This window comes from Salmo salar, chromosome ssa01, assembly GCF_905237065.1.
Source record: "Salmo salar chromosome ssa01, Ssal_v3.1, whole genome shotgun sequence".
In the NCBI taxonomy this organism is placed as follows: Eukaryota; Metazoa; Chordata; class Actinopteri; order Salmoniformes; family Salmonidae; genus Salmo; species Salmo salar.
The window spans coordinates 22,161,123-22,174,804 of NC_059442.1; the positions used below are offsets into that span (position 1 = coordinate 22,161,123).

Genomic DNA, 13,682 nt, shown 5'->3' on the forward strand with positions numbered 1-13,682 from the left:
GAGGGGCCCCGGGGCCAAACACGAGCTGGTCCATTAGGCATGGAGCTGCACATGACAGTTAGCAGCAGGCCTGGCTCTGATGTGGTTTATCAGGACTTTGTCAAAGTCAGGAGTCAGGCAGCAGTGTGGAGTGGTTAGAGGACCACAGATAAACATGCATGCAGCGGTAGCAACTACAGCAGAGATGAGATCATGTCTTTATAAGGAACCTAAGAAAGTGACCAACCTATAAATAGCTTAGTTAACTACCAAAATACTAATGCAACTCCCATTATTTACACATATTTTATGACTGAGTCCATAAGGTTATATGAATGGGTCGTTGTGTGGTATGATGTGGTTTGATATAGCTAACCCATGGGCTTTGGGCTATGTTCTGTGACAGATCCTGGTGGCTTTGAGACATCTGCATTTCAAGAACATCGTCCACTGTGACCTGAAGCCTGAGAATGTGCTGCTGGCCTCAGCAGAACCCTTCCCTCAGGTAACAACCAGTAGTCTTTGTAGTAAAATATTTATTGTATGTGTATAAAATGTGTGGAGGAGACAATGTAGCATTCTCATGTGTGTGTTTGTTTTTGTCCTGGCAGGTTAAACTGTGTGACTTTGGCTTTGCCCGTATCATCGGTGAGAAGTCGTTCAGGCGTTCGGTGGTGGGTACCCCAGCCTACCTGGCCCCAGAGGTGCTGCGTAGTAAGGGCTACAACCGCTCCTTGGACATGTGGTCAGTGGGGGTCATAATTTACGTCAGCCTTAGTGGCACCTTCCCCTTCAACGAGGACGAGGACATTAACGATCAGATCCAGAACGCTGCCTTCATGTACCCACCCCAGCCATGGAAGGAGATCTCTGCAGAAGGTATGAAGGAAGGAAGGCAGGCTGTTTAATAATATTTAAATGCATGAATGCTAAGTGACGACACACATCTCTGTAAAGTGTGTAACGTAACTACAGATGTAGGATCTTAATTTGATCGCACTGTTGCAGGAAAACGTTCCTGCAATGCATGAAATTTAAAACTAGTAGTGTATTTGAGGTTTAAAAAGGTTTCTAAAGTTTATATTTTCCACTTTGACATTTCTGACTTGATTTTCCCTTACAAAAAATCTATCAACCACTACAAAAATGTCCATTAATTATAATCCACATAATAATTCACATTTCCTGCTGTAGGACAAGGGTTTTGCAAACTCGGGTCCTGGGCCCCCCCCCCACCAAGTTGAACTATGATTTCTCATATACAGTAGTGTAGGCCTATGTGGGGGATATTTAGATGGGGCTGCAGGGAGATTTGTCAGTGAATCATGTAAACCACACGTAAAAGAGCCACAGGGTCTGAAACCCACGCTGGTAGATCCAGACGTGTGGGTAGAGAGACAGCACTGATGTTGCATGTCTACCTCAATTCGAGACTAACATTACATCTCTATTCCTCTTACAGCTACTGATCTCATTAATAACCTCCTACAAGTGAAGATGAGGAAGCGGTACAGTGTGGACAAGTCCCTCAGCCATCCTTGGCTACAGGTAATACATATTAGCCTAATTTATACTGTAAGCAGGGCACTGGCACATCTAACAAAACATTCCCACATGTTTCATAATGTGACTTAGAAAAGGGCAGACATTGTATTGGATCCCTGCTATAACTCCTGTTCCTCTCCCTCTCTCTCAGGACTACCAGACATGGCTGGACCTCAGGGAGTTTGAGACACGGCGTGGCGAGCGTTACATCACTCACGAGAGTGATGATGTGCGCTGGGAGGAGCATGCAGACGAGCACAGCCTGATCCACCCAAAACACTTCATCATGGCGCCCAACCTGGACGATATGGAGGAGGACCCCTAGTGGCCTGGAGGACATCTTACAGGCTACAGTTGTCGTCAAGAGGAAAACCACAGGAACCTCTGCAGGTTATGGAACTTTGGAAGCATTCCCTTTAAAAATGGTTGGGAAAGGATCAGACACCCCTGTGCAGGGGCTGTGTGACAGGGAGACATTCTGACCCAAGACTCTATGGTTAGACACTGCCACAGGGAACAGACAGGTGGCACTGTGGAGGCGCCTGATTCTCTTTATGACACGGCAGTGTAACCAAAAACGTTGGGTGAAGGACTTTTTTTACATTACATTTTTTTTTTTTTATGTTGTAGAATCATTCTATGATGAAGCTCAATTTCATTGCTCCTTTAAGGAAATGCATCATTATTGCAAGGTAAAGGACAATTAACAAATACAATGTCCTCAACATAGGGAGTGAAAGTAATTGTATGCTATTCTACCTGTGAAGGGCTTACAGAGTGAGCTTAAAGGGCACTTTTTACAAGGGATTTGTATCCACAGAAAGATTGGAATGCTTAGGTATTTGCAAACATAACTTTGTGCTTATACCAAGATTGTTTTTACAGTCCTTGACGGTATGAAACTGGAACTCTCATTTGTATGTTATATTTTACTAATGGGGCTACATTTTTTGCACTATACTACCATCCACCCTAACAATTTGAAGTTGAAAAGTTAGCGCTGCCTCATCAGGTTCCCTGGAGAAAACTACCAAAGGACAGAAACGGTTGACTGCATCACAACTTGACGTTTGTGGTAAGAGCTTGATACAGTAATTCCTACAGTAGGTGAGTAGTATAAAGTTTGTGAAAAGGGCTGCAATACAAAGCCATTAGTAGAGCACCTATCATATAAGCAAGTAAATCGAAAATCTGAGGGACAAAAGACTGCATCCAACTCATTGATATTATTGATGTTCCATTTTCCTGTTTTTTCACAGACCATGACCAATAACTAATCGTTTTTTATAATGACAGTCTTATCATTGTGGCTCACTCTACTTCATTGACTAAATGGATTTACTACGTACATTCCAAGCAAGCAGGGTTGAAAGCAAAACTGGTGATGGGACTACCACACCTTCAAGGTATTACAGTAGATGTCTACTATATGTGAAAGAGGCTTGGTTGAACCAAGGCCACTCCAGGTCCTTGTATCAGGCTACACCAGCTGAACAGGAGGGACTGAGAAATGGGCTTACTACGGGGTTTATCATGGGGGACCAAGCCTTCATTACAAGGGCTTCATCATGCCAATACCACGCATGGGTTCAAGGTATACAACATTGTTCTATCCGTTCATTTGAATTTGTGAAGCAAACGGAGAGATGAGAAACACATTTTACTCATTGGTGAGTGTTTGGAAAGAATAGCCTATTGTGAGAATCTTTTGTGTTTTTCTATAAAATGTAAATTTTCCTTATCTTCTACTTTCATGGAGTTGACCTTGAATATCACAGTGAATACAGCCCGATTCCTGGAATATGTCAGTGCAGTGCACTGTTGGTTTCTCAATGAACATTCCTGTACTGCTTTTGACTGCTTTATGTCTCCTCCAAAGTTACCAAAGTATGTTTCACCCGTAATTACATTTTGATTTGACGACCATTAACTACATTTCAACGCCTGTGTCCATCTCAAGCAGTCCCTATGCCCAGAGGAAGCTGTAGCCGAAAGCCTATGGTGGGCTATTAACTGGGAGCATAGATCCTGGTTCAGGCTCTACTGGTCGTTATTCTGGGAGAATGGAGGTGGATCTATTTGTATTTTCCTGTTCTTGTCTGTGTTGCCGCTGGATTGGCAGGTGTCAGTGTTTTGTATATTTTAGTAAATACACTTAATAAAACTCTACTTCTTTACATACTATTGAGTCTCAGTTTCTGTGTGTCATAAAACTAGATTTCTCCAACCTTCAAATCTAATTTCAGAGTTAAATTATTCTTTTTTTTAAGTATTTTGTTATTAAAGTTATTTATTTTTTCCTTTTTACAATTAAAAAAAAAAACATTGTACAGCATTAAAACATTGTGCATGACATCCAGACAACTTGTTTCTACCAGTAATCCTATCAAACGTTTGCTCATAAGATGCTACAGTTGAAGTCAGAAGTTTACATACACTTAGGTTGGAGTCATTAAAACTCGTTTTTCAACCACTCCACAAATTTCTTGTTAACAAACTTTAGTTTTGGCAAGTTGGTTAGGACATCTACTTTGTGCATGACAATGACACGTAATTTCTCCAACAATTGTTTACAGACAGACTATTTCACTTAATTCACTGTATCACAATTCCAGTGGGTCAGAAGTTTACATACACAAAGTTGACTGTGCCTTTAAACAGCTTGGAAAATTCTGGAAAATGTCATTGGCTAATTGACATCATTTGAGTCAACTGGAGGTGTACTTCAAGGCCTACCTTCAAACTCAGTGCCTCTTTGCTTGACATCATGGGAAAAGATCTCAGCCAAGACCTCAGGAAAATAAATTGTAGACCTCCACAAGTCTGGTTCATCCTTGGGAGCAATTTACAAACGCCTGAAGGTACCATGTTCATCTGTACAAACAATAGTACGCAAGTATAAACACCATGGGACCACGTAGCCGTCAAACCGCTCAGGAAGGAGACTCGTTCTGTCTCCTAGAGATGAACGTACTTGTGCGAAATGTGCAAATCAATCCCAGAACAACAGCAAAGGACCTTCTGAAAATGCTGGAGGAAACGGGTACAAAAGTATCTATATCCACAGTAAAACGAGTCCTATATCGACATAACAAAGGCCGCTCAGCAAGGAAGATGCCACTGCTCCAAAACCGCCATAAAAAAGCCAGACTACGGTTTGCAACTGCACATGGGGACAAAGATCGTACTTTTTGGAGAAATGTCCTCTGGTGTGATGAAACAAAAATACAACTGTTTGGCCATAATGACCATCGTTATGTTTGGAGGAAAAAGGGGGACGCTTGCAAGCCGAAGAACACCATCCCAACTGTGAAGCATGGGGGTGGCAGCATCATATTGTGGGGGTGCTTTTCTGCAGGAGGGACTGGTGCGCTTCACAAAATAGATGGCATCATGAGGTAGGAAAATTATGTGGATATATTGAAGCAACATTTCAAGACATCAGGCAGGAAGTTAAAGCTTGGTCACAAATGCGTCTTCCAAATGGACAATGACCCCAAGCATACTTCCAAAGTTGTAGCAAAATGGCTTAAGGACAACAAAGTCAAGGTATTGGAGTGGCCATCAAAAAGCCCTGACCTCAATCCTATAGAAAATTTGTGGGCAGAACTGAAAAAGCGTGTGCGAGCAAGGAGGCCTACAAACCTGACTCAGTTACACCAGCTCTGTCAGGAGGAATGGGACAAAATTCACCCAACTTATTGTGGGAAGCTTGTGGAAGGCTACCCACAACATTTGAACCAAGTTAAACAATTTAAAGGCAATGCTACCAAATACTAATTGATTGTATGTAAACTTCTGACCCACTGGGAATGTGATGAAAGAAATGAAAGCTGAAATAAATCACTCTCTACTATTATTCTGACATTTCACATTCTTAAAATAGTGGTGATCCTAACTGACCTAAGACAGGGCGTTTTTACTAGGATTAAATGTCAGGAATTGTGAAAAACTGAGTTTAAATGTATTTGGCTAAGGTGTATGTAAACTTCCGACTTCAACTGTACCTCCAACATTGACTATATTCACTGTTTCAGAGTAGGAGTGGAATGACCCTTCTAAAATCTAAGGATTACTCTAGCTGCGGTAACCATACCAACAGTCATCAGTGCAAATTCCTACTTTGTTACATTAGGTAACTCTGTTCTATCGCCCAAGAGATATTCTCGGTGAAATTGGAATTGTTAAGCCCAACCATTCCTCCAGACATTTCAAAACATCCTTCCAGAAAGGTAGCAGTAATGTACATTACCATATTGCGTGTACAAATGTCCCAGTGTCTTTTTGGCATGTCCAACACAGAGAACTGTTTGTCAGCCACATCTGATGAAGCCTTGTTGGGGTCCAATAAGACCTATGTAGTATCTTCTATTGAGTAAGTTTCCCCCTGGCTTCCCTTATGTTCCTCCCTGAGCTGGACAAGATCTTCAACCAGGTATCATCCTCAATTTCACACTTAAGGTCAATTTGCCATATTGTTCTGAGGTTTTTACAGTCTTTACTCTGCAGATGACTAAATATTGAGTAAAATATGACTGCTTATTGTTTGGGCAATTCCAAATACTCAGCTATTGGGTTATTTGCTGGATTTTGTTGATAGCCGGTTAATAAATATTTCCAGAAATGTCCCTTGTCTCCCACATCATATTTTGTAGCATATGAGTAATGACATTAAAACTTCATTGTACAGATCACCTATAGTATGAATTCCTTTCAATAGCCACTGTTTCCAGTACACAGACTTCTTTCCTATCTGTAGCCTAGGATTGTGCCACGATGAGTGTCCTTGTTTAAGATGTGAAAATCCACATATAACAGAGTATCAACAGACCTCTCCCCTGTAAGACTATGTAACAGAGTATCAACAGACCTCTCCCCTGTTAGACTATGTAACAGAGTATCAACAGACCTCTCCCCTGTTAGACTATGTAACAGAGTATCAACAGACCTCTCCCCTGTAAGACTATGTAACAGAGTATCAACAGACCTCTCCCCTGTAAAGACTATGTAACAGAGTATCAACAGACCTCTCCCCTGTTAGACTATGTAACAGAGTATCAACAGACCTCTCCCCTGTAAGACTATGTAACAGAGTATCAACAGACCTCTCCCCTGTTAGACTATGTAACAGAGTATCAACAGACCTCTCCCCTGTTAGACTATGTAACAGAGTATCAACAGACCTCTCCCCTGTTAAGACTATGTACCAGAGTATCAACAGACCTCTCCCCTGTAAAGACTATGTAACAGAGTATCAACAGACCTCTCCCCTGTAAGACTATGTAACAGAGTATCAACAGACCTCTCCCCTGTTAGACTATGTAACAGAGTATCAACAGACCTCTCCCCTGTTAGACTATGTAACAGAGTATCAACAGACCTCTCCCCTGTTAGACTATGTAACAGAGTATCAACAGACCTCTCCCCTGTAAGACTATGTACCAGAGTATCAACAGACCTCTCCCCTGTAAAGACTATGTAACAGAGTATCAACAGACCTCTCCCCTGTAAGACTATGTAACAGAGTATCAACAGACCTCTCCCCTGTAAGACTATGTAACAGAGTATCAACAGACCTCTCCCCTGGAAGACTATGTAACAGAGTATCAACAGACCTCTCCCCTGTTAGACTATGTAACAGAGTATCAACAGACCTCTCCCCTGTAAAGACTATGTAACAGAGTATCAACAGACCTCTCCCCTGTTAGACTATGTAACAGAGTATCAACAGACCTCTCCCCTGTAAAGACTATGTACCAGAGTATCAACAGACCTCTCCCCTGTAAAGACTATGTAACAGAGTATCAACAGACCTCTCCCCTGTAAAGACTATGTAACAGAGTATCAACAGACCTCTCCCCTGTAAAGACTATGTAACAGAGTATCAACAGACCTCTCCCCTGTAAGACTATGTAACAGAGTATCAACAGACCTCTCCCCTGTTAGACTATGTTACAGAGTATCAACAGACCTCTCCCCTGTAAAGACTATGTAACAGAGTATCAACAGACCTCTCCCCTGTTAGACTATGTAACAGAGTATCAACAGACCTCTCCCCTGTAAGACTATGTAACAGAGTATCAACAGACCTCTCCCCTGTAAGACTATGTAACAGAGTATCAACAGACCTCTCCCCTGTAAGACTATGTAACAGAGTATCAACAGACCTCTCCCCTGTAAAGACTATGTAACAGAGTATCAACAGACCTCTCCCCTGTTAAGACTATGTAACAGAGTATCAACAGACCTCTCCCCTGTTAAGACTATGTAACAGAGTATCAACAGACCTCTCCCCTGTAAAGACTATGTAACAGAGTATCAACAGGGGTGGAAGGATAACTTAGTTCCCGTTCTATTGTTATCCAATCCAAGCCAGCACCCATTTTGCCCCATTGCTTCACCAATTTAGCCATTTCAAATGGTAAATTGGACAATTTAACATCTGGTAAAGCCAAGCCTCCTACATCCCTTGGTGAGCACATCTTCTTCATATTAATCCTGGGTTTTTTCCTATCCCACAAAAAGTACTTAGCAGTTTAATCACTTTGACCTTAATTGCCATAATGTAAGCTATAGCAAGTGCAAGCAGGGTCCAGATATGCAGCTTTGGTACAGTCTTGGAGATAAAGCATTATTCACCTTTCATATAGTAAGGATTCATTCCTTTGGGGAGACTACCAGAGTTCCCCTGATATCCATACATCCTCATCGGTGGAGGTGGTGGTGCAAGCTTGTTTTTAAATGATTTGGACCATTCTCACAGTTGAAATACAACAGTCTTTCACTGCTTTAAATTGAATTGAATTTAAGTGTATACGTCAGACATGGGCTCAGTTTTGTCGACCCATCTGTGCAGAGTTGGATCCCGGTCAATCTAAGGAAGAAGACAATAACAATGTAAATCAAGCCGCAGATAAAAATATTATTCCACTCAATTGTTTCTATAAATAATATTAATAACAGCTTCCAGACAGATATGCCTCTATCCTCAGGTAGATGAACCTCCTCATTAACCTTTCCAATCCCAAAGACCCAGCTGAGCCAGCAGACATCTCAGGCTAAGACACCGGACAACTGCAAGTCTGGCTCTGAGGGTTGGCCTCTGAGTGTTCCAGCTTGGTGATAGACATCATAGCAGGATGCTCAACATATCTATACCGGACATCTGTAATAAGGGGGAAGTCAGGCCACACTGCTCATGTTACCATACAGAACAATCACCAGTTGAGAGGTAGGACAATTTCGCTCTGACATTCTGTAACAAGGCAGTCAAAGGGAATCCTAGAGCTAAACCTGTTTTAAGTAGACAACGCATGAAAGTATTACAGCCATAAACTCACATGAGTAGCAGGCATTTGATCTATCACAACTAATTCTCATACTCTCACAATGGCAATATCTTTACTAATTAGACAAGGTATAAATTACGTCTTCTCTTGGAATAGAAATCTGCAGCGGGATTATACACTACACCATCCCATTACCACAATGGTGCCACCATGGGGATGATAGGTTGTGGTTGTGGAGGATTGTTTCCATTCTTCACAGGGACGCTGGCCATGGGGAGGACCCCTTCCCTCTGTGCAGGGACGCTGGCCGTTGGGAGGACCCCTTCCCTCTGTGCAGGGACGCTGGCCGTTGGGAGGATCCCCTTCCCACTGTGCAGGGACGCTGGCCGTTGGGAGGATCCCCTTCCCTCTGTGCAGGGACGCTGGCCGTTGGGAGGATCCCCTTCCCTCTGTGCAGGGACGCTGGCCGTTGGGAGGATCCCTTCCCTCTGTGCAGGGACGCTGGCCGTTGGGAGGACCCCTTCCCTCTGTGCAGGGACGCTGGCCGTTGGGAGGACCCCTTCCCTCTGTGCAGGGACGCTGGCCGTTGGGAGGACCCCTTCCCTCTGTGCAGGGACGCTGGCCGTTGGGAGGACCCCTTCCCTCTGTGCAGGGACGCTGGCCGTGGGGAGGACCCCTTCCCTCTGTGCAGGGACGCTGGCCGTTGGGAGGACCCCTTCCCTCTGTGCAGGGACGCTGGCCGTTGGGAGGACCCCTTCCCTCTGTGCAGGGACGCTGGCCGTTGGGAGGATCCCCTCCCTCTGTGCAGGGACGCTGGCCGTTGGTAGGATCCCCTTCCCTCTGTGCAGGGACGCTGGCCGTGGGGAGGATCCCCTCCCTCTGTGCAGGGACGCTGGCCGTTGGGAGGATCCCTTCCCTCTGTGCAGGGACGCTGGCCGTTGGGAGGATCCCTTCCCTCTGTGCAGGGACGCTGGCCGTTGGGAGGATCCCTTCCCTCTGTGCAGGGACGCTGGCCGTTGGGAGGATCCCTTCCCTCTGTGCAGGGACGCTGGCCATGGGGAGGATCCCTTCCCTCTGTGCAGGGACGCTGGCCGTTGGGAGGACCCCTTCCCTCTGTGCAGGGACGCTGGCCGTTGCTAGGACCCCTTCCCTCTGTGCAGGGACGCTGGCCGTTGGGAGGACCCCTTACCACTGTGCAGGGACGCTGGCCGTTGGGAGGATCCCTTCCCTCTGTGCAGGGACGCTGGCCGTGGGGAGGATCCCCTTCCCTCTGTGCAGGGACGCTGGCCGTTGGGAGGACCCCTTCCCTCTGTGCAGGGACGCTGGCCGTTGCTAGGACCCCTTCCCACTGTGCAGGGACGCTGGCCGTTGGGAGGACCCCTTACCACTGTGCAGGGACGCTGGCCGTTGGGAGGATCCCTTCCCTCTGTGCAGGGACGCTGGCCGTTGGGAGGATCCCTTCCCTCTGTGCAGGGACGCTGGCCGTGGGGAGGATCCCCTTCCCTCTGTGCAGGGACGCTGGCCGTTGGGAGGATCCCCTCCCTCTGTGCAGGGACGCTGGCCGTTGGGAGGATCCCCTCCCCTCTGTGCAGGGACGCTGGCCGTTGCTAGGACCCCTTCCCTCTGTGCAGGGACGCTGGCCGTTGGGAGGATCCCTTCCCTCTGTGCAGGGACGCTGGCCGTTGGGAGGATCCCCTCCCTCTGTGCAGGGACGCTGGCCGTTGGGAGGATCCCCTCCCTCTGTGCAGGGACGCTGGCCGTTGGGAGGATCCCTTCCCTCTGTGCAGGGACGCTGGCCGTTGGGAGGATCCCCTCCCTCTGTGCAGGGACGCTGGCCGTGACCATGCGCGTGGGAGGATCCCCTCCCTCTGTGCAGGGACGCTGGCCGTTGGGAGGATCCCCTCCCTCTGTGCAGGGACGCTGGCCGTTGGGAGGATCCCCTCCCTCTGTGCAGGGACGCTGGCCGTTGGGAGGATCCCCTCCCTCTGTGCAGGGACGCTGGCCGTTGGGAGGATCCCCTCCCTCTGTGCAGGGACGCTGGCCGTTGGGAGGATCCCCTCCCTCTGTGCAGGGACGCTGGCCGTTGGGAGGACCCCTTCCCTCTGTGCAGGGACGCTGGCCGTTGCTAGGACCCCTTCCCACTGTGCAGGGACGCTGGCCGTTGGGAGGACCCCTTCCCACTGTGCAGGGACGCTGGCCGTTGGGAGGACCCCTTCCCACTGTGCAGGGACGCTGGCCGTTGCGAGGACCCCTTCCCACTGTGCAGGGACGCTGGCCGTTGCTAGGACCCCTTCCCACTGTGCAGGGACGCTGGCCGTTGCTAGGACCCCTTCCCACTGTGCAGGGACGCTGGCCGTTGCTAGGACCCCTTCCCTCTGTGCAGGGACGCTGGCCGTTGGGAGGACCCCCTCCCTCTGTGCAGGGACGCTGGCCGTTGGGAGGACCCCCTCCCTCTGTGCAGGGACGCTGGCCGTTGGGAGGACCCCCTCCCTCTGTGCAGGGACGCTGGCCGTTGGGAGGACCCCTCCCTGTGCAGGGACGCTGGCCGTTGCTGGACCCCTTCCCACTGTGCAGGGACGCTGGCCGTTGGGAGGACCCCTTGCCTCTGTGCAGGGACGCTGGCCGTTGGGAGGACCCCTTGCCTCTGTGCAGGGACGCTGGCCATTGGGAGGATTTTATTTAACCAGGATAGTCACTTAACAACAAATTCTTATTTACAATGACGGCCTGCGAAGAGACAAATAGCCTCCTCCTTGGGGTTGGGATTTAAAAAACAAAACAAACAAAAACTATGTAAGACAAAACGGACAACACAGACAGAAGACACTGGCAACAACACAAATACAACAGCAAACAAACAGTGGATGTTTTTTTTATTTAACTAGGCAAGTCAGTCAAGAATAAACTCTTATTTTGCAATGACGGCCTACCGTGTGTGTGGTGTGTGTGAAATAAAACATGCTTCCTTACATAAGGCAAAGCAAACTAGTGACAACTAGAAACTACATGTCTCAACAACCTGTTCATCTATTTGTCCTTTGAACTCCTCCAGGGACACCAGGTCCTGGAATTTTAGGTTGGCTTGGAGGAAATTCCAAGACCAGGGCGCTGAGTAATGAAAGGACCTTTTTCCAAACAAGATTGAGATCTGAGCTTGTATGTGTTTTCATGTTGAGCTAGAAGAGAGGATTGATAGAATGGCAGTTGTCCTAAAATGGCCTTATCAATAAGATTGTACCAGTGTGAGCCTGCCTGCGTGTTGCTAGTGATGTACACCCTACAGCACTGTAGAGATCACAATTGTGAGTTAGACACCTCTATCCTATCACTGCACAGTGATGCTGTCTGTAGGAAAGATCCCCTCCCTCTGCACAGTGATGCTGTCTGTAGGAAAGATCCCCTCCCTCTGCACAGTGATGCTGTCTGTAGGGAAGATCCCCTCCCTCTGCACAGTGATGCTGTCTGTAGGAAAGATCCCCTCCCTCTGCACAGTGATGCTGTCTGTAGGGAAGATCCTCTCCCTCTGCACAGTGATGCTGTCTGTAGGGAAGATCCCTCCCTCTGCACAGTGATGCTGTCTGTAGGAAAGATCCCTCCCTCTGCACAGTGATGCTGTCTGTAGGAAAGATCCCCTCCCTCTGCACAGTGATGCTGTCTGTAGGAAAGATCCCCTCCCTCTGCACAGTGATGCTGTCTGTAGGAAAGATCCCCTCCCTCTGTACAGTGATGCTGTCTGTAGGGAAGATCCCCTCCCTCTGCACAGTGATGCTGTCTGTAGGAAAGATCCCCTCCCTCTGCACAGTGATGCTGTCTGTAGGGAAGACCCCTCCCTCTGCACAGTGATGCTGTCTGTAGGAAAGATCTCCTCCCTCTGCACAGTGATGCTGTCTGTAGGAAAGATCTCCTCCCTCTGCACAGTGATGCTGTCTGTAGGAAAGATCTCCTCCCTCTGCACAGTGATGCTGTCTGTAGGAACGGCCAAAAGGCCTATCCGGTCACGAGTGAAGATACCTTTGGGCAGAAAGAAGCGCAAGACCGTAAGTTTACCTGAGATACGGTCTGTAAAGTCAATCTTTCACACTTTATCAAAGCATAACCAAATGTACTGTATAATGTACACTCTAGAAAGCCATTCAAGACAATCAGAATTGAGTATTCAACAATGCTGTTTTGTAATGCATGGTTATATGAAACGTAACAATCATATTTGGCCACTCTTTTGCGTCCCAAGTTAGAGTGAACATGGGGTAAAATAGAATACAGTAGAATAGAATAGAATACAGTATAATATAACAGAAAACAGTATAATAGCACAGAATAGAATACAGTATAATAGAACATAAGAATACAGTATAATAGCACAGAATACAGTATAATAGAACAGAATAGAATACAGTATAATACAGAATATAATACAGTATAATAGAACAGAATATAATACAGTATAATAGAACAGAATACAGTATAACAGAACAGAATATAATACAGTATAATAGAACAGAATACAGTAGAATAGAACAGAATAGAATACAGTAGAATAGAACAGAATACAGTATAATAGAACAGAATACAGTTGAATAGAACAGAATAGAATACAGCAGAATAGAACAGAATAGAACACAGTAGAATAGAATAGAATACAGTATAATAGAACAGAATAGAACACAGTATAATAGAACATAATACAGTAGAATAGAACAGAATAGAATACAGTATAATAGAACAGAATAGAACACAGTATAATATAACAGAATAGAATACAGTAGAATAGAACAGAATACAGTAGAATAGAACAGAATAGAATACAGTATAATAGAACAGTATAGAACACAGTAGAATAGAACAGAATACAGTATAATAGAATACAGT

The 13,682-nt window shown here is 46.2% G+C and overlaps 2 protein-coding genes across 4 annotated transcripts in view; one reads left to right on the forward strand and one right to left on the reverse strand.

Moving 5' to 3' along the window:
* The window catches only part of LOC106575860 (serine/threonine-protein kinase D3), a 69,722-nt gene extending 66,014 nt beyond the window's left edge, over positions 1 to 3,708 (forward strand). For all 3 annotated transcript variants that reach the window (XM_014152601.2, XM_014152681.2, XM_045715011.1), the window contains exons 15-18: positions 386 to 484; positions 591 to 858; positions 1,442 to 1,527; positions 1,676 to 3,708. In XM_014152601.2, the coding sequence (XP_014008076.1) occupies positions 386 to 484; positions 591 to 858; positions 1,442 to 1,527; positions 1,676 to 1,849 (627 nt within the window). In that variant the 3' untranslated portion in view covers positions 1,850 to 3,708. The remainder of the gene's footprint in view (positions 1 to 385; positions 485 to 590; positions 859 to 1,441; positions 1,528 to 1,675) is intronic.
* Positions 3,709 to 8,984: 5,276 nt separating this feature from the next.
* On the reverse strand, positions 8,985 to 9,869 carry LOC123726709 (translation initiation factor IF-2-like). The gene has a single exon (XM_045694421.1). The coding sequence runs from the start codon at positions 9,867 to 9,869 to the stop codon at positions 8,985 to 8,987; it is 885 nt and encodes a 294-aa protein (XP_045550377.1).
* Positions 9,870 to 13,682: the final 3,813 nt, after the last annotated feature.

Excerpts from the sequence above, each read along its gene's own strand:
- LOC123726709 (XM_045694421.1), bottom strand. The coding sequence starts at position 9,869 with ATGGCCAGCGTCCCTGCACAGAGGGAAGGGATCCTCCCAACGGCCAGC.